At 40.6% G+C, this 26,862-nt stretch overlaps 2 protein-coding genes across 4 annotated transcripts in view; one reads left to right on the top strand and one right to left on the bottom strand.

Annotated features, from left to right (window-relative positions):
• LOC308093158 (high-affinity choline transporter 1-like) overlaps nt 1–21,268 on the bottom strand; it is a 113,746-nt gene extending 92,478 nt beyond the window's left edge. Inside the window, exons 1-10 of one of the 3 annotated variants that reach the window (XR_013933860.1) lie at nt 21,179–21,268; nt 20,335–20,525; nt 19,529–19,642; nt 17,038–17,193; nt 12,809–12,957; nt 10,999–11,085; nt 9,663–9,731; nt 9,081–9,234; nt 8,070–8,287; nt 4,192–5,775 (exon numbers count right to left, since the gene is read on the bottom strand). Coding sequence is in view for 2 of the 3 variants with exons in the window: in XM_080439392.1 (XP_080295518.1) it covers nt 5,209–5,775; nt 8,070–8,287; nt 9,081–9,234; nt 9,663–9,731; nt 10,999–11,085; nt 12,809–12,957; nt 17,038–17,193; nt 19,529–19,642; nt 20,335–20,518 (1,698 nt within the window). In the remaining variant the exon portion in view is untranslated. Of the gene's footprint in view, nt 1–3,175; nt 5,776–8,069; nt 8,288–9,080; nt 9,235–9,662; nt 9,732–10,998; nt 11,086–12,808; nt 12,958–17,037; nt 17,194–19,528; nt 19,643–20,334; nt 20,526–20,722; nt 20,847–21,178 lie in introns of those variants that run through there. The other 2 variants (XM_080439392.1, XM_080439393.1) reach the window with 2 other exon arrangements.
• Nucleotides 369–1,127, top strand: LOC308094107 (vesicle transport protein USE1-like; the record flags this gene model as incomplete). The annotated part of the gene is made up of 1 exon (XM_080440565.1): nt 369–1,127. The coding sequence occupies one exon, from the start codon at nt 369–371 to the stop codon at nt 1,125–1,127; it is 759 nt and encodes a 252-aa protein (XP_080296691.1).
• Nucleotides 21,269–26,862: the final 5,594 nt, after the last annotated feature.

The raw sequence follows: 26,862 nt of genomic DNA, 5'->3' as shown, positions 1-26,862 counted from the left end.
AAAATACTCTATGTATTCTGTGTATTTTTTCCTGAGCTGTTGACGTCACCGAAGGATGACGTCAAACATGTCGTACACGTCATCGAATGTACGGAATGTTTTCGCCACACCACATAAAACAGTACATAAAGTGATTATCAGCAAGGTTTCCATTTAAAAGCATAAGCTTGAAAGCCTGTATAAGCATATGTTTAGGAGATTTGGATTACAGACTACACTGCTGCAACCTGTTTGAAATTGTATAAGCAGAACCAAGCCCCTTTTATTAAATGTTGCGTGTTGCAAAAGAAGATGGACTTGCTTCAGCTTAAGGGTGCAACATAATTCTAACGTTTCCACCCAGTCTTACTCCAACCTAGAAGACAAAAATGTCTTCTAGGTTGGAGATAAATTTTATCCGATTATGGTCTCAGTGTGAGTCTATAGCTTCTGAGAAACGAGGGGAAACGGAGTGGAGATTAGAAAAGTATCTTTGTGCTCTGGAGGAGATGTTGGTGGCTCTGAGGAAGAGCCCAAGCAAACCCACGGCAGAAGTGCTGACAGACTACACAAGGAAAGTAGATTTTCTCAAAGGACTTCTAGAAGCAGAGAAACTGTCTTCCTCGACAGAGAAAGCCTTAGCCAGCCTTGATCATGGTCGGACACCCACGATAGCCAGTGAGAGAATACCAGCCACAAAGACTGTCCACGTGCAGACCAAAGCCCGCTGTACAGGGGAGATGAGGAAACCGCTGCTGGGCACAGGAATGTCTGATAGAGACACAGACTTGCGAAACAGAAGAGGTCTGCCTCTGGACGAGCATCAGTCTGCCGAGGAGCTGGACTCAGTGCTGCGGCATCAGCACGTCGTGCACGAGCAGCTGGCGGAAGACATGCTCCACCTGGCCAGGAACCTGAAGAACAACACGCTGGCAGCCCAGAACCTCATCAAACAGGACAACCAGACTCTGGGGCAGTCGATGCGTCAGGCAGACCTGAACTTTGAGGAGCTGAAGACGGAGTCAGACCGACTGGAGCAGCACGCCAGAAGGTCCGTCAACTGGAGCTTGTGGCTGATGCTTCTCCTGGTCTTCGTCAGCTTCATCTGGATGATCCTCTTCATCAGAATGTTCCCCAGGCTCCGGTGACGACCTTGTACCGATCTGGAAACCACCTCAGTTTACAGATCTAAGAAGAATCTACCGTAGGCTACACCGTGTCTGTATGTGTTCTATACAAACCGTTCATATACGGGTCAATGAGGTGACGCTCATTCTTTTGTGTCCATATGGTGTCGTTACATTTAAAAATGGGCAAATTTTGAAAAGTGGAACTGCTATTTATTGGGCAAGTTTTCCCCAGAATACGGATGCTGGAGATCAAGTGGCTAAAGATGTAGCTATAATAAACAGCCTATTGTGAACAGCAGTTTTGAAATAAAGCAATTCAGTGACAGTAAAACAAATTATATCTGTACAGTACCATAGCATTTACCTGTATGCCATTTCATAATTTCAATACAATATACAATATAATAGTGCATCTTTCCCCCCAATAGATCAGCCACTTTCAAATGAGGAAAAAGTGTCTCATCACAGAGAATGTGTCAACACTGACCCTGGTGCAAGGGCCAGTTACCTTGTCAGAAGACATGAAAAGTGGTTTACACCAGTGGTTCTCATCCTTTTATTTGAACTGGGGACCCCCACCCTGATAAGCACTTGGAATTGTAGGAGTTGAGGCATTACATTCAGTTTGACTCGGTTCCACAGATAAACATTGGGAAAATAGCTGATCTACAAGATCAGCTGATCTTGTAGATCAGCTATTTTCAAAATGTTTGCCTTCTTGATTTTTTAGCCACAGTTCCATACCTCAGGTTATGTTTAGGAATAAGGTTAGGTTTAGGCATAGTTTACTAAGGTAACATTTAGGAAAACCTGGTGGCAATACCTGTTGGCAACCGGTCCGAGGTCGCCGGATTTGACCTGGGGCAGCGTGTTTTGGGACAAGCCTTCTTGCACTTACAGTTCAAGTTCAAACAGCTCATATCGTTGCTGTCTATCTCTATATGTTTTTTCGTAAATTAACACTCTACTTCAGTGGTTCATAACCTGTAGATGTAGATCTATTTTCAATATTTTTAAATGTTTTTCAAAATACTGAAACAATGCCCTATAAGAATAGGCATAAGGGATAATGCGCCGTACAAAATAGGGCCCTCAGTCTTTCATTGTTTCCATCGTCAAGTCCCAGGCCATCTGTAGTTGAAGCAAATTAATGCTAAAGTACTTTAACGTTTTGCCAGCTAAACTACCAAAGAACAACTCAAAAGCACTAAAAGACAAATCTGGGGTCGAACAGGGAAGTTACATTATGAAGCTTTAAATGCTGGAGTATTTCAACTACTAACTGAATTCTCACATGCAAAGGAACAGCAACAGTACTAATTGAGTGATGGTGTAGTGGTCTAATGGTCTGACCTTCAGCACGGAGAGTCCATGTTCAAGTTCCAGTCCTCCTATGGTTTATTGCTGTTGTACCCTGAATTTTTTTTCCAGGGGGTCCACAGCAATTTTTTAAAATTAAATATGGCTCTTTTATTGCTACTTTTAACTTTTTAATGGATCCTATGTAAGTAAAGCCTGATAACTTCTGGCTGATAAAGCCAGAAGTGTCAAACTCCAAAATCCACCAGAATACTGGAAATTACATCTACTCTGTTAAAAATGTCCTGGGGGGGGACCCCCAGCGTGGTCAAGAGCCCCCTCCCCTGGGAAAAAAATGGTGTTCCTGTGTAATCAATTCATTAAGACATTTAAAAACAAACAATACTATAAACAAGACATAAACAACACTAGTAGCAATGAACGTATACTGTATGTACAGTGAAGTATCATGGTCAGTATCATGTCAGTCGTGTTCCACTTAGAAAAAAAAAATGTGTTTCTCAAAAACGTTGTGTTCATGTTCGTTCCACTTGAGGTTTGATTTATAGCAGTAGTCCTACAGTTACACCGTTTGTCCACTAGATGGGAGTAGTACTCCCACAAACAGTGCAACTGAATGACTGATAGCTGTAATTATTATAGTGTAATACAACTACAACATAATAAAATAAAATACAAATTAAGCTAATTGCTTAGCTTAACATTCTTATTAAATAAATATGAAACAAAGTGTAAGCTGGACAATATAAAATGTACATTTTATTACACAAGAAAAATGTTACTGTCGACATTGTACATTTCATTTCCCTTTTTTTCAGATTATGTTTTAGCATTTCTGCTTTATTTTTGACAGGATAGTGAACAGAGAAATATGAAGACTGATCTATTGAGCCTGCGGGGGAAATATTTTGACAGCAGTTAGAGACAGCAGTTGGGAGTCATTTAATAACACACATCTTACAGTTCAAGTTCAATCTTGAAGATTGAACTTGCAGATCTACAAGCTCGATCTACAAGCTTGAGCTTGTCGATCTGCTACTTTTGAATTTGAATACTGAAAAGTAACAGTTTTGGACATGTGAGGTGTCCACCCAACAGAGACAATATGCTATAATTAACTCTAGAATTAGTAAACTGGACCCGAGTTGTCTTTGTACTTGGATGGCTTTTGTCTGTCTACTGCACCACCAAGTGTCTTCGCCAAAAACAGCTTGATCTAATAAGCTCATAACGACGAGTATGGATGCTGAGATTCAAGTGGTTAATATAGTATGCAAAAACTGTCCATATATACAGTGAGATTCTTTTCCTTCTGAGCGTCCCTTAAAGCACGACTTCACCCATTTTCAACCTATCTTCATATAATTGGTCCTCACTAATGCTTATGATAAAAGTCTATGTCTCATAGGAGGGCTGTGGACACTTCAGAAACCACCTGTGACATCATCGTTAGATAGATTTATTTTTTCAAACAAGATTTACATTTTTTAAATTTCTATTTGTATTAACGCAAGAACAATGGCTTCCATTATAGCTTGCGAACTTTCCAGGAATATAAAGCATGCAGTTTCTATTAGCTTGGATTGGTAGGGTTTCTGAACTGTCCACAGCCCTCCTCTGAGACACAGTGTGAATAGACAAAAATGGTGCCATTTTATAATAAGCATTAGTGAGGACCAATTATATAAAGATAGGTTGACATTTGTGGCGCATTGTGAGCTTGCAGATCTGCTATTTACTGAGCACGACACCGGCACGCAACCAAGTATAAATCAGGCTTAAAGGAGTAGTTCACCCAAAAAAAATCTTATGTTCTATCAATTACACACCCCATGAAGCCTTGAATTCATGGAGATTTTTTATTTTTTGTCACATTCCTAAGCCAATAATTTGATGACCGGCGAGACTCTGCAAGTCTCCTACCGGAGACTCCGCGGTCATCAAATTAATTGATAGAAAATAAGTAATTTTTTGGGTGAACTAATTCCTTTAAGCCATTTAAACCTGAGGCCGATTTTAAAAGCGCCTTCAAAAGTTTTCCGAAAATCTTCAATTTTTTATTAAAAAAAAATAATAAAAAATCCTAAAATGACACAGATGCTTTCCCGGTTTTAAAAGGTATAACAACGTATAGGCTTTCCCGGTCTAAAGGGTAGAAACTACGTCTTAATAGTAACTATAAAAGAAGCACAAATATGCAAAATGTAGAAAACAGTATCAATATAGTATCAACAATATACAGTATCAGCAAAGTATCAATGAAAAGAAAAACACTTAGCCTATCAGCAGTGGTGGAAAGTGACAACCTTTACTCAAGTACTGCACTTAAGTACAATTCTGAGGTAGTTTTACTTTACTTTTTGATATACTTTATACTTCTACTCCACTACATCTCAGAGGCAAACATTGTACTTTTTACCTCACTACAATTATTTGACAGCTTACTTACTTACTACTAGTTACTTTGTAGAGTTAGATTATTGTCACAATACACATACATTAACTACTTCAGCCCTATTCTATACTTCTTACATGCTCACAACACCTTTACCAATCAATGTAATCGATCATAAACAATTACGCTAATTGATTTAAATAACATAATATAAAAATTGTAAAACTAAATTATAAACACCAATAATACCTGATCTAACGGTTTTACTTGTTGTCTGGCTTTATGTGTACTCAAATGAACGGAGAGGGAGAGGAATAGACAATCAATAGTAGGATTGCATGTGTGCGTGAGAAGTAGTCATTCTTCTCACCAGGTGAATCTGTGTTACAAACAGGTGCTGTCGATTACTTCCGCTCTCTCCACTCCGTTGACACCCTTTTCCCCTTTAGCCTCGCCGTCCTCCTCCCCCGAGACACCTATAGGTCCCTGAAAGGAGCCGTCCCCTTCCCCCGAGACGCCCAGGAGGTCCCATGAAGGAGGCAGCACGTGGCGGGCGAACACCAGGCGCGCCAGCACAGAGGTCGAGGGAATGACGAACAACGTCAGCAGCATTATCAAAGTCCTGAAGGGAAAATACTGGACGATGTCCCCGGTCAACTCGTCCGCCCTCCAGCCGGGGAACACCAGCACGGGGGGCATGTTGAGCACCGGCTCCCCGCTCAGGAGTCTCAGAAAGGTGCCCAGGAGGAAGCCGGCGGCCGCGCCGTATCCGTTGGCGCGGCGGCAGTACAGGACGCAGACGATCTGGGGGAATATCATGCAGTACAGCAGGTCCCCGCTCAGAAGCCACAGAGCACTGATACTTTCTCCGGCAAAGGCCAGACCTGTGCCGGCCACGCCGGCCAGCAGCACGCTGACGCGGATCACCCATCCAATCTCCCTGTCCGAGGCCTGGAGAGAGAGAGAGAGAGAGAGAGAGAGAGAGAGAGAGTGTAGGAAAGACAAGTTCTTAAGCCAATTCTAGAAATGTCTTCTAAATCCACAACAGTTTTCTGGAAAAAAATATATTGCAAACCTTTTCATGTGAAGGACCCCCCAAATTATATGTATTTGGCCGCCGACCCCACATCTCAACATATTTTGTTCCAGGGACCCCCAGAAGCAAAGATTTGAGTTAAAAATGTTTGCTTTAAAGGGATAGTTCACCCCCAAAATTACTTTTTTTTCCTATCGATTAGTCACCCCATGGAGACTTGAATTCATGGGTATTTTTTAGTTTTTGTCGCTTTCCTAAGCCAATAATTTGATGACCGGCAGTGGTTCCGGTAGGAGACACAAAGAGTATCTTTTTTTGTCTCCTATGACTTGAATCCATTAATTCAAGTCTCCATCAGGTGACTAATCAATAGAAATTATTTTTTTGGGGTGAACTATCCCCTTAAAAAAATTATGTATTCAAAGATTTGCAAAAATGTTCAAGATCTTTTAAAAATAGCAGATCTACAAGCTCATAACGCAGCATGAAGTGACGCGCTATGAGCTTGTAGATCTGCTATTTTTTTTTAAGACACATAACACCCTGGTGCTGATGCATGCATGCGTGTGCATGCCTGTACAGTAGCAACTGCAAATTGTTTGCATGCCTTAACTTCCTTCTCGCATTTCTTACTGTCATTCAGTTTGCAGTCTTCCCTATCTCGTGCAGGATCCTGACTGGCATTAGGAAGCGGGACCACATTTTCCCTATAATGGCTTCCCTTCAATTGCTACCTGTTAAATACAGAATTTTATTGTACGGTTTTATTATTCGTTTTTTCAAGCAATTCAAGGTTTGGCATTTCTGACCTCCTCTACCCCCATTGCACATCCAGGCCTCTTAGATCATCCGACCAATTAATCCCATCCCATTTTAAGACAGTTTTCTTCCATAGCTTACGAATCTATACGTACATTTTAATGTTTGCTTTGCATTTGTTTGTTTTTCATGTATTTTTTTTTTCTTTCTTTCTTTGTTTCTTTCTTAAATATCTTGAGGTCTTGTTCACAAGTGAGGGTAGGACGTAGGACGGAGCAGGAGATCAGCCAAGAGAATTGCAGCAGCTGGTGCAGCAGCTGACGTTTGCTGTGCCGCACTGTTGTGATGAAAAAAGAGCTGAGCCAGAAGGCAAAGTTCTCAATCTACCAGTCAATCTTCATTCCTACTCTCCCTATGATCATGACATTATACGAAAGGCAGTGGTTACATATTACGAACAAGATTACATATATATTATATACAAACGGACAAAATGAGTTTTCTGGCATCTGCCTTAGGGATAATCCTAAATTATCCTAAGATAACCCTAATAATATTATTATTAGGGTTAGAAGCTGAGACATTCGTGAGAAACTCAGAGTAGTGGAGTAGCCTTCACGTGGAAAGAAGACAGTTACGGTGGTTTGGGTCTAGTACAAGGGTGGGCAGCATTTCTTTCCAGGGAGCCATGCTGACTTTGATAAAGTGAGGGAAGGGCCACACATTGGATATTTGAATGAAACTTGAAACTGCAAATGTTGACATGTTGAAATGTTGCCCATGTGTGGTCTAGTAGCCTACTGAGTCTGCGATTCTCTGGGAACCTCCGCGAGCTCACTCTGGATAAGTGATAGAAGATGAAGATGACTATTCAAAATTGTTGTCTTACTTGACTTGTATTGAGTGCGCAACACTTTTGGCCACTTTAGGGGTTTGCATCGAACCTGAATTAACTGTAGAACACTGCTTCCTGTCTGTTTTAACATGTCATAACAGGACGCAAAGTTAAACATCCTGTGCTGTATCGCTCTATTAGAAACATTTTATCCTTAACGATTCCCTCTTAATGGTCCAATTCCTTAACATTTCCCTTTTAATGATTCCTCTATATTTCATGTGTACAAGTATTGCATACATATTATTGTAGTCGTTCTCAAAGTGAGGTCTAGGGACCCTCTCGGTTACTTAATGGGGTTCCAAATGGACCCTTACAGGTCTGTAACTCTGAGAGTTATGGTGGTCCTTGAAATTAAACAGTTTGAGAACCACTGGCATTGTAGGCCTAATTGTATGGGAAACGTGAAGTCCCCATACCAGCCCTGACAGTATGATAAAACTGGTTCCGGAAACGGTTCCAAACGTAAGGGAACCGATTCTGGTTCCTCAATGTTTCGGGTTTTTTGTGAGTGTTTTTATCCCTTTTTCTCCCCAATTTAGTCGTTATGCCAACCTGTTTCCTGATGAAGTTCTTGTAGATATTCTGAGTGAACATGGATGCACAGGAAAGCAGGACAGAGTCCATGGAAGACATGACGGCCGCAGTTAAGCCTCCAATGCCCAGCACCGACACCCAGTATGGAGTGAGGTTTTGCAGGGCCAGCGGCAGCACATTAGCTGCCTCCCCGCGCTCAAACGGAGGTGGAAGACCATACTGGGTCTGGTTCCAGTCTGAGAAGGGGAACCGAATCAGGTATACAAAGGTTATTATCAAACCATTACTTCTGCTATCAAACTATAATAACAAAAACTATAATTGGAAAAAAAAAACCTAAAAAACATTTTACATAAAAACAAAAACAAGGCTTTACAAACAAAAGATAATTAACTGAAACTGTATTGTGTGTTTACAGAACTAACTAAAACAAACTAAAATCATAGAGAACATCTCCTTAGTTTTAGTCTTTGCTAGTATCCAATATTTTTCTTTAAAAATAGCAAGACAAACTTACAATATCGTCTCTGTCGGGTGGAAACTGTCTAAAACTGTTACTTTTCAGGATTCAAATAAAATAACAGCAAATTACTTTGCTGTTATTAACTCTTTAACTGCCAAAAACGGGAATTCCCGTCCGATGGCTCTATGGCTATCATGGCCAATGACGGGTTTTGGGTTATCTCAAAGGAACTAGGAGATAACGCTATCCAAAAAATTGCTGCTACATTCACTTCAATGTTAAAAAACAAACGGAGGAAAAATTCACCTTTTTCCTGGCACTGGGACGACACAGTCTGAAATAAGTGTGGCAGTGAAAGAGTGAAACAGCGTATGTGTGACGCTGTAGTAGTATGATCAAGTACGGTGTTTAATTTAAGAGAAAACACAAAAGGTTTAGAACATGGAGATAGGAGGTTTCTGCCCGACAGCGACGATATACAGCAATGAATGGGACATGAGATGAAGTACGCATTAGCCTTTATTCTTCTAGCGTCGTGTGCAAAGGTGTGTGTGTTCGTCACATGCCTGCAGTAGCAGCCACTGCTCCTGTGATGACTGAGGGGATTCCTATGATGAAGACGATGACGGCGGCGGCAAAGCAGGTGATTTGAGCCTGAGCAGGTGATGCAGCAGAAAGGACCCGCTGATAGAAAACCTGGTAGGAGAGACTTCCCAGGGCCTTCAGAGCGTACACACGCACATGCACACACACGCACACGCACGCACACACGCGCACACGCACACGCACGCACACACACACAAGCAAATCATAAGACGCAGCGATGTGATGTGTCTTGTCTTAGGTCAGTGGCTCTCAAAGTGTGGTCCGGGAACCCCCAGGGGTCCTTGAGGGGGTTCCAGGGGGGTCCCCGGCAAAATATGTTAATATAGCATTAGCATCAAAATCAGTTGAACCACTTTAACCGCTTGAAAAATTGCCGATCTACAAGCTCACAACGCTTCGCAATGCGACACGTTGTGAGATTGTAGATCTGCTTTTTTTTTTGCATGGGTGTCCTTGGCACAACACATTTTCAGATTCTTGACATTAAAAGGTTTGAGAACCACTGCCTTACGTAGGATAAAAGGAGGAGAAAAACAACTGACCAGTAAGAGAAATTCATCCATCCATTTCCCAGCATCTTCCAGCTTCAGCTCACCCGTCCAGAGAAGTGACTGTAAAGGTGTGAGTGTCATATTAGATCAGAGCTTTTCAACGTGGGGTCTTCTGAGGACCCCGAGGAGGATCCAGGGGGTCCCCAGATAAATGACTGATAGTTAAAAAACGGATCCTTAATGGGTCTGTAACTCAGAGAGTGTATGGAACCCAACCATTGTTGGGGCCCAGACATTAAAAATAGTATCAAATGGGGCTCATTTTGTCAAGATCATAGTAAACCATGATTAATATCACACTGTAGCATAATTAATAATTGGTCCTACAGTATAACACAACCAAATTACAGATTAGATTCGGATTATATTCTCATCTATTTCTTAGGCCTGACCTCTGGTAGTCAAATAGTCGACTAATTAGTCGAGGGGTGTCTGAGTCGACTGCCAAAGAGTCGAATTATACAAAAATAGGATATACATCATGATTTATTGGGAGAAACCAATAGTATATGTTAAATCAGACACTAAGCACCCCTACGGGAATGTTCCTCTATTGCATAACATATTTTTTTGCATGATTTGACTGAGAGATTGGCATCGAATCAGACTGATTCCACTGCCAATCTCAGTCAAATCATGAAAAAAAAAGAAAAGAAATCAATAGTCAATAGTCAAAGCCAATAGTCGACTGCCAGTCGACTATTGGCAATTAGTCGCCAATCAGATTCGACAATACAAATCCTTAGTCGGGGACAGGCCTACTATTTCTTCATTTCTTTATCCTGTTGCCACTTCTGAGTGACCAGTTCTGTATAACATCCCCCCATGTGTCGTCGTAAGTCTCATACGAGGCGTGCGTGCGTGCGTGCGTGCGTGCGTGCGTGCGTGCGTGCGTGCGTGCGTGCGTGCGTGCGTGCGTGCGTGCGTGCGTATTGCAGTAACATCCTGCCCCCCCAGATGTGTCATTTTAGCAATATAAGCTTCACATACAGCATTATGCAGTAAAGTGATTTGATTCATTCTTCATTATTGTAAGCTTATAAACAAGGTTTATTAGCCCCGCTGTGCTATACTCTTTCCTATTAATTATTTAATTAATAATTAATTTATTTCTCTTCTTTGACCATCGTTTAGTAGGCCTAATTAATCGGCAGAAATGGAGACCTCATACCACCTGCCCTGGGCTGGGATTTGCCATAAGGGGTCCAGAGGTAGCCGAGGTTAAGGGAAGCAGGGTTGAAAGGCTGATTTGATAGCCAAGTCTTTCAACAGTGGTCTAATGTATATCAAGCTGGGGGTCCTTGAAATTAAAAGGGTTGAGAATCACCGTATTAGATGATGGCGATGGCGACGATGACGACGGCGATGATGACTGCGATGATGGGTAGAGAAGCAGGAAGGGAACACAGAGCCACTGCAAAAAAAAAAAAAAAAAAAGAGATAAGTAAATCATACAACCACTGATTATATCATAGAACAGACACATATCGTTGCTCCATGTTCTAACTTTAATGCCCTACTTGATCATAGCACAGCGTCACACAAAAGTATCAAAAGAAGCAGATCCACAAGCTCGAAGCGCTGGGTTTTCAGCTGTTTAACTACAAATAGTTTTAATGAACATAGAGCAGGATTTACGACCCTTATCAGCTCCCTTTTCAGCTCCGTCAACAGCAATACGCAAAACCAAAAACAGGAACTTCAACAAAAAAAACAGGACCATACAGAAAATCTACAGTGCAATCCGCAAAACAGCACTCCTGTCACGACAGCCTAATAAATAACACTACACCACCAGACCTCACACAATACCCTAATCTGGAATGAAAGGAAAGTTCATCCTCTGCACATATTGGTAGAAAGGACTCCATACCTTCCAGAATTTTTCGGTAAAACCATTCAGGGACAGTCTAATTTTCTCCAATTTAAGAACATATAGGATATCTCTCATCCAATGAGTATGGGAGGAGAGTCAAGAGATTTCCATTTTCCCCAGATATCTCAAAGACAAAGAAACGAAGATTTCTGTCCAATAATTGTGGAGGGATGGACGAAGCCAAAATGTATGAATGAGGTCTGCCGGAGCGTGTTGACATCTATCACAGCCACAGGCTGACGATACATTCTCATAGGTTCTAGAAAACCGAACCTTGTATAATAAGTACGATGTAGTACTTTGCATTGAATGAGAGAGCGTCTCGCACAAAAAGAAGACCCATGAACACACTTCAACACCTCCTCCCAAACTTCCTCCGAGATCTCTTCCCCCAAATCCTCCTCCCTGCTAGCTTTCACACCGTTTATTAACTCCGGGCGTAACAGACTAATTAGATCATAAATAAATGAAATAACACCTTTCAAAGATGGAACCGGGGTCAAAAGATTATCTAAAGTGGATTAGGTAAATTGGGAAATTATTGCGAACAAAGCTACGAACCTGTAAGTATCTGAAAAAAATGGTGATTAGGAAGTGAATATTTGCCAGAAAGCTGTAGAAATGATGCAAAAACTTTATCTATATATAAATCCATAAAAGTTCTAATACCAAGGTTTGACCACAATGAAAATGCAGAGTCTGTCAGAGAGGCTGGAAAAACGTGATTAGCAGCCTTGTTGAGTGCAGTCAACAACTCAATATTTATAACCACTTGAACCCCAGCGTCCACATTCTGCTGGGAAAATAAGCCATACAGTAGCAATCTACATAGCTCACGTACAATGTACAATGTACAATGTGTCGCAAAGCGACACATTGTACAAACGTTGTGATCTTGTAGATCGGCTATTTTCAAATAGCCTATAAAAACAAGGCTTAAGTGGTTAATGTGTGGTTAATGTTTTATAATGTAATAATTTATATCTGCAAAGTAACTAAAGTTGTCAAATAATTGTAGCGGAGTAAAAATACAATATTTGCCTCTGAGATGTAGTGGAGTAGAAGTAAAAGAATTGGAAATAGGAAATACTCAAGTAAAGTACAAATACCTCAACATTGTAATCAAGTACAGTACTTAAGTAAATGTACTTAGTTACTTTACACCACTGATAAGACCAACTAGTGGCTTCAACACTTATCACTTGAAGATAAATATTTTGACTATAGTGGAGCCGCATGAATGAAAGCTTTCTGCTCTCACCAGGCTGATGACGATGATCAGGAGCTGGATGACGTCGGTGTAGGCCACCGAGTACATCCCTCCCAGCAGGGTGTAGGTGATAGCAACGGCTGCAGACAAAACGATGGACCAGGATGGAGGAAGGTCAAGGATCACACTGAATGTCCCCCCTGAGAACACACGCACGCACGTGCACGCACAGACACACACACACTTTATGAATGCCATAAAAAAAAAATCCTAATCGTAACTCCCCAAATCTTTTTGAAACAAAAAACAACCATTTCTCTTGTGTGAATGATTATTTCTCAAATTCTACTATACTTGTGTTGTAATTCAACCACTCAACTAAGTGAATGCTAAGTGGATACTAAGTGAATACTATGTCGATACTATGTGGATATTATGTGGATACTATGTGGATACTAAACGTCCAGTTATTTGTATGAATACAGGGAAGCTTGTGTTCTCGCATTTTCTGAATCCTTAGCAAGACTGAGACAAAAACCTACAATTAAGCGATTGTAGGTTGTAGGCAGAACTCGGTGCAAGCGCCTCGTTCCTGCAGTCAGGAACGAGGCGCTTGCACCGAGTTCTGCAAGCATCGCTGGAGTGCCAATATCGATGGTAAAGCACACCCTTTAGTTTGGTGTAATGTAGTGATTATGAGACACATTCCCACAAGTCTGGCCTCGGGCCAAATGTTTTCTAAGCCATTAGATGGTGGGCCAGAACACACAAATAAATGGCTAATTTAGGACCTGGAACTTGCAACAAACAACCTTATATACAATAATAACTATGTTATGTTAACTTGTTAAAAGTTAATAAATAAGGATATGTGTGATATAACAATCGATAGAAATGCATGTGGAATAAAATTTATGTGCAGGCCTCATCCTTGAATGTGGCACTTAGAGAGGATGTTTAGTTCATACAAGAGTTTCAAAAGAACATTTAATCGGGAGACAGGGAGGCATACTCCTTTTTGAACAAGAGCTCTTTCATGACTCAAGGTCTCTTAGAAAGGGGAGAAACAATGAATCACTTAAGGCATGTGACTCACAGTTTTTTGTTGTTTTTTTAAACGTGAGAGAGAGGTTTTTCATCCAAAAGTCTCAAGAGAAAAGTTGACAGTGAAAACATAACATTCAAAGAATGGAAAATAGACCTATTTGTTCATCCTACCCGGTTTAATCAATCCAAAGCTATTGCTGTCCACATCCTACCTGGACAGTCAGTGAGCTATTGTAAATAATTTACAAAATTATTTGCCGGGCCAGATATTACCGCTGGCAGGCCACTTCTGGCCCACTGGCCACCCGTTACCTATCACTTTGTAGCATCAAAGTAAAACATATTAAAATGTATTCATGTTGGGGGGGCAATTCGCTCTCAAAAGAACAACCTTTTTGTGAGTGTTATAAATGGGGTCTGACAGACACAACTAGTCCCTGTTTACTCAGCCAGTATCACCCCAGACCCCTTGAGATGGCTCTGTGCCAGCCAACCTTTCCCAAACTGAATCAATACCCCACATAAAGAAACAAAACTTCACTGTTAGCACAATCTCATTGCAATTAAGATATCCGCTATAACAAAAATATGAATAATAATGACATGTCACAGAAATACAATTTACAGTATATACAGTACCTTTTGTTTGATTATTAGTTTTAGTTTTGTACTGTTTGACTGTATTCTGAATTCTAAAAGTTCCTTATAGTGTAACTACACATTGTTATCATTATGCCTGAATGGAGCGTCCTGGCAGGGAACATAAACAAGGAGGATAAGGAGCCACCTGCATGGTGTTTTTTTATTTCCTCGACTTGTAATCTCGGCACCGCTGGAAAAGAGGGTCTCAGCCCTCAGTGTGTTTTCCGAGAATTAAATAAAGGTTTAAATGAAATGAAATGAAAAGGTTTACAGAGGGAAGGAGAATACGGCATCAAGGCGGTCTGATTACATTTGCATCCTTGGGGTTAACCTTTCATCCTCCCAGAACACTCTATTTAGTTTTTTTTTTTTAAACCAATTTTAGATCAGTTTTAGATACTCCTGTTGCCAATTTCTTTCATTACTTTTTATTCTCATTTTCATTTCATTACTCTCTGTCATTTTCAGAATAAAACGTTTGTTCCCCCCTAGAGATCGACAAGCTCGGCTAATTTCAGCGAAAGGTTTCCCCACAACAATAACAGAAAAGAGAATAGACACTAGCATAGAGCCCTGAGGGACGCCACTCAACCATATGCTGTTGAAGTGCATGATAATCCGGTCCTGGCCATACTTGGTCACATATATGAATTAACATCATTATGTTTCCATGGATTTCCTACTCCATCTCTAATTATCACGGTGGAGCATATTGCTTCAATTGCCAGTGCACATGCATGCAATGAAATTCCATCTTTTTGTTTGTCTGAACACATTTGCTTAAACATAAATTTATAGCTGTAAGCTTAGTAGGGTGTGGGTGGTGTGAACTGTTGTGATAAAAGAGGGTTAGCCAATGGAATACAACCACCCTAAGAACTACCGAACTGAACACTTTATTAACAGTTTGCAGAGACAAGCACAGGGAAGTACCGTACAATACACGGTCTGTTAAAGAGGATTTTAAAGAGCACTATGGCTTGTTTCCATTGGGGTCCATTGGGGTCCTTTGTCCTTTGTACTAACCATTGAGTTTCCTGTACCGAGTGGACCTCTAGACCTACTGCACATATAAACAGAGCTGCTACCTTTAAACACATTGTAAATCTGAGGCTTTAAAAATATATATTATTTAAATAGTTTTGGGAAGAATGCTGCTAATCGTTAGCCTGGTAAACCCTCCCTCCGGAAATCTAATTTCTATTTGATTCCTGGAGTGAGTCTGGCCTGATCCGCCTGTCTGCAATATTGGCTGTGCTGGAGTTGGGCGGGAGTAATACCGTTGACTGACAACCCCTTCAGCCAATGATAATTTTTCCCCTTCAGCCAATCAGCAGTTCACCAGTCTTAATGTGACGCGACGGGACTTTTGAGACAGCCATACCCAAAATGGGTTGCCTTTTTCGGGTACAATGGTGTCACTGCCCGCCCCTACCGGTTCTCTAATATTTTTTTTTTAAATAGGCTTTGTCATGATTAATTGACCACATATATGAAGTTAAACAACTCAATTCTATCCAAACGATATCTTATAAGTAAATTCCGTGCCTCAAAATAGAAGTTGGAGAGCTTTTTGAAGTAAAAAAATAGCGGAGAAAACTGCCCACAGAAAAAGATGGCTGCCGTTCGTGTTTTGGGCTCACTCGAACTCGCCACCTGATTGGCCAACTGTCGCTGTCAATCACAGAACGATGTGCGACGACGCTGATAGGCGCGTCCGTTTGGCATACACAGCCAATATTGCAGAGAGGCGGTTCATGCCAGACTCACTCCAGGAATCAAATAGAAATTAGATTTCCGGAGGGAGGGTTTACCAGGCTAGCTAATCGTCCCAAAAGCTTTATACCCTATGTATACTGTATATAACATATATACAGTGGTGTAAAGTAACTAAGTACATTTACTCAAGTACTGTACTTAAGTACAATTTGGAGGTACTTTTACTTTACTGGAGTATTTCCAATTGTCTATATTTTTACTTCTACTCCACTACATCTCAGAGGCAAACACTGTACTTTTACTTTACTACAATTACTTGAAAAGTTTAGTTACTATTACTTTAGTTACTTTGCAGATATAAATGATTATATTATAAAACACACATTAACAACTTTAGCCCTGTTTTATACATAGGCTATTTGAAAATGGCCGATCTACAAGCTCACAACGCGTCGAGAGCTTGCAGATCTGCTATTTTCAAACATTTTAGTACTTTTACTTGTGGTACTTTAAGTATATTTTGATGCCAATACTTTTGTACTTTTACTCAAGTAACATTTTGAACACAGGTATTTTACTTGTAACAGAGTACTTCTACACTGTGGTATTGATACTTTTACTTAAGTAAAACATGTCAGTACGTTTTCCACCACTACATGTATATAAAGACGCAATCTGACATAGCTCTGTTTAACGCGATGCTGTACCCCCTCCAACTGTACACACTTTCCCCATTTCTTCTTAAATCGTTTTTACTATATTTTGATACTTGCTTTGGCAATGTAAACGTATGTTTTCTCATGCCAATAAAGCTCTGTTGAATTGAATTTAATTGTGAGGTGTTTTGAGAGAGTACATAAAGTATGACTGACCCAACGCTGCCAGGATGAGGGCCACCCACAGCAGGTCACTGATAAGGATAGGAAGCAGCAGGGTTGTGGTGACGGCGTTGCCGTAACGATGCTGAAACGGATCCATCATTGTCACGTAACGCTTAGTCCTCATTGGCTTGGTAAAGAACAAGCCTCCTGTTGGGACAGAGCATAGAAAAAGTACTTACTTAAGTAAAAGTACCAATACCGCAATGTAGAAAAACTCTGTTACAAGTAAAAGTCAGGTGTTAAAAATGTCCTTGAGTAAGATTACAAAAGTAAAAGTACTCATTATGCAGTATGTCCCATTTCACAAGTTTGTCATGTATAAAAATCTTTTGAAAATAGCAAATCTACAAGCTCACAATGATTGTTACGCAGGGCAGTATATCTACGCCAGATATGCAGCTGTGGGACCTGAAACAATTGTTCTCTTAATTTACATCGATGGGTGATTGTTGTCAGACAAATCAAAGTTGTCATATATGATGTTGTACCCTCAGGGCTGTGGGGGGCGCTCAAACAGTAGACATGACTCCTTAAATTACATTATTACATACAATTACATGATCCTTTACTGGTTGTATCCGAGATGTTTTTGATGAGAAATGTCTACTGTTATTGGATGAAACAAAAATGATATATCCCCACAACTAGTCGACTGGTTTATGTTAGTAGTCGGCAACAATTAGAATTCAGTAGTCATGAATTCCCTAGTGCAGTGGCTCTCAAACCTTTTCATGTCAAGGACCCCCGAAATGATATGTATTTGGCCGCGGACCCCCATCTCAAAATATTTTGTTCCAGGGACCCCAGAAGCAAAGATTTGAGTTACAAATGTTCGCTTTGAAAAATATATATTGAAGGGTTTGCACAACTTTTCACGATTTTTCAGCTACAGTATGAGCTTGTATATCTGCTATTTTTGAATAGCCAAAGTATAAAAGTATAAGTGGTTGAAATTATTGTGATGCTCTATCAACACATTTTGCTGGGGACCCCCTGGAAATGAAACAATGAAAGATGTTGCACCAGACAGCACTCTCAGTGACGAGAGGATAATTCATATAGTGAATTGTGTCAGGGTGACTGGTGGTAGATTATGAAAACAAACGCACACATCCAATACCCAGAGTTGGGGAGGTGCTGGGCAAAAAAGAACAGAACCATAAAAGATAAACGCTCGCACACTGTTAGGCTCCAGTTCAAACAGCTTTTATTGCACCCTCAAAGTGCCCATGGTGACATTTTCGAACTTGGCTGCGCTCTTTATCACAGTGGTTCTCAAAGTGGTCTCTGGGGACCTCCAGGGGTCCTTGAGGGGGTTCCAGGGGGGGTCCCCAGTCAAAGTAGTTAATATAGCATCACAATCATTTTAACCACTTTATCCATTTATACGTTGGCTATTCAAAAATAGCAGATGTACAAGCTTGTACAGTACATCTGCTATTTTTTTCAAACTTCGAAAATGTTGAATCATTTTGACTATTGCATTTCGAGGCGTTGTGAGCATGTATTTCAACATTTTTGCCTCTAATATTTGGCCAATGGTTTGTTGATTTCTTTTGACACAGTAATGGTTATATAAGTCTTTAAATTGTCACTTTAGAAATGTGCAGACACCCTGTATACACCTGTATATTGGTTTGTTTACTGTTGTGTGAGAAAACAATGTTGCACATTAAGCAAATCATCTGGGGACCCCCCAAAATCCTCTGGGGACCACCCTGGGGGTCCTGACCCACAGGTTGAGAACCACTGGCTTAGGTGACTATAGGTGGTGACATAAAGCCATAATAAACGACTTTGTTTTGGTGAGTAACAAAGACAAAAGACTACAGACATCGGTAAACATTGATATCTGGTCTATGCAAAAATACATAGTCCATGGCAGAGTGTTTTTTGCATTTTTATTTTATGTCAGCCGACTACTAGACTAGATTTTGAAAACGTTCCGAAATACCTGTGGGCTAAGTGTGTCTCAAAGAATATGAATGCCAGGAAGATGCTTTTCAATTACAATTTACAATTTAGGCATTAAGCAGACGCTCTTAATCCAGAGCAAGCAAGGAAAACATGAGGTAATACTGTACATCAAATGCATAGAAATAGTAAATAAGGATCATCTGAACCTATCATCAATGGACCTCAATGGAAACAAGTCCTCAGGACTGTTTTGGGTTATCCTTTTAGACCAAGTGTATGACTGTACTCGTGCTGTTTGCATTTCTGTCTAATAAAGTATTCAATCAATCAGTCGAAACAGTATAATATCAAACAATCTATTGTCTGTACATTGAAACTATACACACACACACACACACACACACACACACACTATATAGGATGCCGGGTCTAGTGTGACCTGGCATCTGTCTACATAACATGCTATCTAATTTTAGCTTTTGCATAAGCCTGCAAGGTCGTCAAGGCAAGGGCAAGTTCTACGGAAAGTTTTCATTGAATTTAGAATGAATGTCATGTTTCTTACCTAGGACGAAAGTTACTACGTAGGCAAGGGGTGCTACGGCCCAGATGAGACCCCGCGAGGGAGTATAAACAGTCTCAGCAGTTCCCATGATGTAGCCTGCTGAGACCCAGGTGGCTGATGACAGATATATGAAGAAACCAGAGCGGTTATACTCAAACATACGCTATATACGAACAAACAAAGTTCATGCACACAACACCAGTGATGGAAGTAGTACTCACAGTCTTTACTTAAGTAAAAGTATCAATACCACAATATAGAACCAATACAAGTAAAAGTCCTGTATTCGAAATTTACTTGAGTAAAAGTACAAAAGTATTGCCATCAAAATATTGCCATGATAAATACTTAAAGTACCAAAATGAAAAGTACTCATTCTTGTAGAAAGTCACATTTCACAAGTTGTCAAACGTATAGAATGTATAAAGATCGTTTGAAAATAGCGGATCTACAAGCTCACAACGTGTCGCGATATACTGTACATTGGTTATTTTCAATAGCCAATGTACAGTATAGGGCTGAAGTGGTTGTTTGTTTTGTAATAATAATCAAAACCTACAAAATAACTAGTAACTCAAGTTTTCAAATATTTACAGTGGAGTAAAAGTACAACATTTGCCTTTGAGACGTAGTGGAGTAGAAGTAAAAGTATTGAATACTCCAGTAAAGTAAAACATACCTCAAAATTGTACTTAAGTAACAGTACTTGAGTAAATGTAGTTTACTTTCCACCACTGGACACAAACCAATGTCCTGTGCCATGTGCACTATAGCCGACACACAAACACTAATGGGATTTTCCTCACCTGTCATTGTGAAGACTCCAATCCAAACATTGATGTTACGTCCCCCTATAATGGTGACCTCGCTCCTGGAACCCACACATTTCTTCTCCTCCTCTCTGGACTTCTTAGATGCCCAGATGCCCATCGCCAGGATCAAGACATAGAAGACCAACAGTCCCACCAACCCAACTATGTCTACAGCCATTGTCAAACTGTAATTCACAAACATATATAAACATTACACACACACACACACACACACACACACACACACACACACACACACACACACACACACACACACACACACACACACACACACACACACACACACACACACACACACACACACACACACACACACACACACACACACACACACACACAGCCATGTGGCAAACACACTTACAGTTAGTTGTGCACAGTCCTGCTGTAAAGTGAGGTATGATTAACTGTTATGGGAGTAAACTACAGTGTGCTGCTGCTGCTGCCTGTAGGCAAAACAGACTCAGTCAGATTCTGCCAGATTATTGGTTCATTTTACGACTTCTTCCTATGGAATGCACCGAGGTCCAACGTTGGAACGTACGACTGGAAGATCCTCTCTCAAAGCTTAGCTTTTCAGTTCAAAGAGTAGCCTACAATAGACTACTGTATAGTCACTTATTGTTACAGTAGGTGTAGGCTATGAAATTGAATACACCCACTGTGGGAAAAAAATGTAGCTTGGGGTGCTCCTTGACACAAAGAACAGCCCTAAAACAATTAACAAGATAAAGGTTAAAGCAAGATTTAAAAAAATCTAGAGCAGCATACAATGCACCACTAGTTAGCCTACTGCAAGGTGTTAATTGTCTTTTCTTACTCAGCAGTCTTTTAGCCTGGGGGAAGAAGCTGCTCCACATTCTGCTCGACTCGTGGCTGTTGGAGGATCCTGTACCTCTTCTCTTCCCACTACCCAGATGGCAACAGAGAGTGAACAGGCTGTTGTGGCAGTAGTGGGTGGAGTCTTTGATGACCCTCAGGAATTTCCCGAGGCAGCTACTGGCTACTGGTGGGCGTTCAGTCCAGCTCCTCCAAACTGGGCAGTGGTCTGTTCGGCTGTGTGAAGAGTAGAGCCCTGTCTACTACTCAGCCTGGTCTCGTCTCGACTATTGTAACGGTTTACATCCATGCCATGATGCCAATAAAGCTATTTGAAATGAATGTAATTGAGAGAGATGCCATGATGCCAATAAAGCTATTTGAAATGAATGTAATTGAGAGAGATGCCATGATGCCAATAAAGCTATTTGAAATGAGTGTAATATAGAGAGAGAGAGAGAGAGAGAGAGAGAGAGAGAGAGAGAGAGAGAGAGAGAGAGAGAGAAAAGAGGAGGGGCTGGGGTGCTTATTTTTACAATGTCTTTGTGTTGAATGAAGGAGGGGGGGTACAAATACAATGGGATTTAAATTGAATGGCCGTCGAGGGATGGAAGAGAACAGGGTGTTAATCCAGATGTGTCATCATGCATGGCCTTTTTAACAGGACTTGAGTCACAGCGTTATTGTCATCCACCACTAATAATACTACTAAATACATTTAAAAAAACTTTTCCAGTTCTCTCTCTCTCTCTCTCTCTCTCTCTCTCTCTCTCTCTCTCTCTCTACCACAAGGTCATGGGTGCGATCCCGCACCCATGCCAGGATGCCAGTGAATGAGCACCTGGCATGGCCAGACTACTCTGGGATTTCTGTGTGGAACCTCCATTTCCAAGCGGCGGATAAAAAAAATGGTATACTGGGTAAATGGTGCATTCATATAGCGCTTTTATCCAAAGCGCTTTACATAGATTTTGCATTACATTCACCCATTCACACACATTCATACACCGATGACGGAGGAAACCATGCAAGGCACCAACCTGCTCATCGGGAGCAGTTAGGGGTTCAGCGTCTTGCTCAAGGACACTTAGGACAGAGTTAGGACACTAACTCTGGGGAATCCCGGGATCTGGGATTCCACAGAGGCTGACCTTTTTTCGGTCCAGCTCTCAAGACCTGTCGAAGGACATTCCATACATTTTCTTTTCTTTTTATTATCTTTCTTCATCTCGTGGGGGAATGCGGAGGGGGAAGCAGTTAGGGGTTAAGTGTCTTGTTCAGGGACACTTCGAACCTTAGGCTTCCCAGGCGGCTCTCTAACCATTCAACAATGGCCGCCCAACCTGGTACGAGGAATGACCAATAGACTCTGGACAGTTGACCTTAGGGTCCTGCTGGGCACATGATATTGTTGTAGCAGGTCATTGATTGATTGATTGGTTGAATATTTTATTAGGCAAAAATGTAAAACAGCACAGTTACATTTAAAATACTTTGTCTAAAAGGTCAGTTCAAAAAAGTCCTTGCGGTCTTGTTTCCAATGAGGTCCTTGGTATTCAATTCATACATAGTCATATATAGTGGCATCACAGTTCAAATATCAATACAAAAATACAGAAAAAGATAGCACTATGTACAAACAAAAAATAAAAGCAGGGGAAAAAAATAAAATAAAGCTATATGTACAAAAAAAGTGGGGGGTCGTCTGTCTAACTGTTGTTTTGAAGCCCAGCGAACTGCACTTTTTGAGGGATGGGGTTACACTATTCCAAACCTGGGTGGCAGTGCTGTAGAAGGAGAATTTGCTCCCTCTAGTTTTGTGACTGTGGGTGTCGCCAACTTTTTGGAGGGATTTACTCAGATATGCGGGAATAGGGGGCATATCGGGCAAATTTGCTTTACAATTTTGAAGACCAATCCCATTTTTAGTTGTTTAATCCTGTCTTCTACCCTGAGCCAGCCTAGGCTGGCAAAATGGGTGGGTGAAAGGTGGGTCATGGGCCCCAGTCCAAGGAGTAGCCGAATCAGTTTGTTTTGGGAGGTTTGAAGCTGAAGCTTAGTCTTCAGTGACATCGAGATGCTGGAGTACCAAGAGGTGCACGCAAAGTCAAAGAGGGGCTGGATCAGGGCCCCTGAAAGGGTCCTGAGGGCATCCTTGCTGATAAAAGAGGAAACTTTGCCCATAAATCTGGTTCTCTGGTTAACTCTTTTGATCACCTTTGTAGCCATGCTTTCACCTGTCAGGTATTTGTCAAGAATACAGCCCAAATGAAGGGTCCTGGACAATTAGACATCACTATATGCTTCAAAATGAGGCTCTACTGGCAGTGGTGGCCCAAAGTACTCAACCCCAGTACTTGAGTCAAAGTATAAATACTCCTGGTGAAACATTACTCAACCACAAATGAAAGTATTCAAAAGTACATTTTCTTTTTAATATCAAAGCATGCTGTATTTAAACGTTGACACTTTACAAGAATTTCCTTCTTTTTCAGAAATGTAAATACAATATTGAACTAGAAAAAGTGCTCCTCGGAGCACAGGTCTCCGCCAGGTCAGGTACGTTATTTTGGCCTCCTGGTGGCGCTATAACAGGCCAATGTGAAAAGGGTGGCATTTCTTCCTCGGCCAAGTGGGCGATATTTTGGTTTTAAACCCAATGCTGATAGGGAACCTGAGAATGTCAATGAGGTTATCTGTAAACTGTGTCTGGGTAAGGTGCAAGCATCTGGAGGCAACACCTCTAATCTACAGACTCACCTGCTATCGAAACACAAGAGTGAGGCTGCAAGATTGGGTCTTGCTGGAAAATCTAGGCCAAATGATTGGCACACACCCACACATACACGCACACGCACACGCACACGCACACGCACACGCACACGCACACGCAGGTGGATAAGAGAAGGAAACTGGCAACAGTAAATAAGTCTTTGCCTAAAGGAAATTGGAACCCAATACTTTCCTAAAATTTCCGCATTGTCATTTATTGTGCATAAATTATAGATACTCTTTGTTGATCCCTGTGTGTCATCACAGCCCGCAGTAAGTGTAAAAAACACGACAGGAACAGCTAAATAGCTTAATAACAATAGAAGTACAAAAATGCAGTGGTGTAAAGTGACTAAGAACATTTACTTAAGTAGGCCTACTGTACTTAAGTACACTTTTTAGGTATTTCCAGTGTTCAGTACTTTTACTTCTACTCCACTACATCTCAGAGGCAAATATTGTACTTTTACTCCACTACAATTATTTTAAAACTTTAGTTACTTGTTACTTAGATTTTGATTATTATTACAAAACATACATTAACAACTTCAGCTCTATATACATTTCCAAATACTTTTTCCACCACTGCAAAAATGGAATAAAGACAAAAATAAGAATAAAACAGGTAGTTAGTTGAAGCAGAACATAATATTTTAAAGCAAAAGAAAATAATAATAATATGGTCCAAACTCCCTTGTGGTATTTGTCACTGTATAGTTGCATACAGTGACACACACATATATATATATATATATATATATATATATATATATATATATATAGAGAGAGAGAGAGAGAGAGAGAGAGAGAGAGAGAGAGAGAGAGAGAGAGAGAGAGAGAGAGAGAGAGAGGAGAGAGAGAGAGAGAGAGAGAGAGAGAGAGAGAGAGAGAGAGAGAGAGAGAGAGAGAGAGAGAGAGAGAATACCAGGGAACTTGGTATAGATTTATGTATATACTTATTTATTTATGAACGAGTACTGTACATGCTGTTTTTCTATAACTGTTGTCTGTTGTCCTGTACCTCCATCAAATAAAATGAAATGTAATAAAATAATTTTTTTTTTTTTTTCTTCCTCTGCCTAGTGGGAATGTGCGTGTGAAATTTCACTGAAATCGCAAGCTGCGTTTATGATTTGAGGCATTGTGTTCAAAACGGAGCAATCCTGCAAACTTTGGGAGCCAATCTTAGCCAATCAGGATGGAATCTGGAAAATCGGACAGATCCGTGTTGATCACATGACTATAGATACTGTGTACTGATTTGTGTGTTTTTTGGACAAAATCTGTAGGAGTAATATCCAAAAATATGTTTTGCAAAAGTCGGCCTCATGGTGGCGCTATGACAGGCTGATCTGAAAAATGTGGGGCAGAGGTTCTGCTGTGGCATCCAGGGAGTGTGTGTGCACAGTTTCACAGCGACCGGGCCAACGGTGGCGGAGATTAGCTGGTCACAGACAGAAGGACGGACGGACAGACGGACGGACAGGGGGTAAAACATACTCTCTCGCCATGCCTTCGGCCTGGCGGAGACAATAATAGTGAAGATAGCAGCTCTACAAGCTCACTGTGATGCATTGTGAGCTTGTAGATCTATTTTCATTTTTTTGTAAATAGGGCTTAAGTGTCAAAATGTCCTGAGCAAGACACTTTTAATCCCTAATTGCTCCCCCCTCCGAGCTCCTCTGTGGGCGGCACTTATAGCTGAAAACGGAAGTTCCCCCACGGGACGAAAAACGGTAAAAAAAAACAAAAAAATATGGAATGCCCCTCCACAGGTCTTGAGAGCTGCGGCCTCTGTGGACATTTTTAAGAACCACTTGTGGAATGTCTTAGATTTTTTGTGTGTGTTTTTGTTGTTTTTAATAATTTGAATGTTTCATGCTGTGTTTTTATTTCTGTTGTATAGCACTTGATATAGCACTGTGAGTTATCTCTGTGAGAAGTGTTATACAAATAAAATGTACATACTTACTTCACCACACTACATGTTAATAAGAGTTGTTGAACATGTTGTTAATGAGGTAATCAAACGTGCACTGCACTGGCTATGACGACATTAGAGACTATGGATGATGATGGTGCTGTTGTTCCCCAAATGGAAGGAAAGTTTTAAAGGGCAAGACCACTTTGGTAGAGGTTTGGGTTGTGTAGTTACCTTGCCATGATGTACTGTAACTCCAAAGGTGGACAAGAAATCAAACATAATTGCTTCTCCTCATTGACTTACATTGTACAATGAAACAGCTCTCAAAGTCATTCTTTTAGCACATAAACTAACACAAACAAAGCTGATTTAGACAATATAGAACATCACCAAAACCATTACTGTTTTTTTTTTAATATATAAAAATGACAACTTCCTGTTCATTTTACTATTTGAAGATCCGGATCCAGATCCGCGGATCCAGTCTGGGTTTTCTTCCTAATAGAAATAGCTAAATCAACAGGAAGTTAACATTTTTTATAAAAAAAACAAACAGTACTGTGTTTGGTGATGCTCTATATTGTCTGAATCAACTTTGTTTACGTTAGTTTACATGCTAAAAGAGTGACTTTGAGAGCTGTTTCACTGTATAATGTAAGTCAACGAGGAGCATATTTAGAATGATCAATGACTGACGCACACAAGTATTTAGTAAAATGAAAAATATAGATGTAATCTGAACATTCTTGGCTCAGTTTCTTTCACTTTTTCCCCCCAAAATAGTGTCAAGAAAGATATGCTTGAATCTTAATACAGTAATACCAATTTTAATGAATTCCTTGAGTCCAAATTGTATGGAAATTGTGTTAATTAGTTGTATACTTCCAAATATTTGCTCTGTTTCCCTTTTTGGGTTTAGGTAGGATAAATGTTAACATGGGGTTAAAAAATTAACCAGTGGGACATTATTTCAGTCTGGTACATCATGG

Source organism: Gymnoscopelus braueri (assembly GCF_963280865.1).
Source record: "Gymnoscopelus braueri genome assembly, chromosome: 10".
NCBI classification, from domain to species: Eukaryota; Metazoa; Chordata; class Actinopteri; order Myctophiformes; family Myctophidae; genus Gymnoscopelus; species Gymnoscopelus braueri.
The sequence above is the reverse complement of the archived record's forward strand: the minus strand, read 5'-3'. Positions and strand labels throughout refer to the sequence as shown.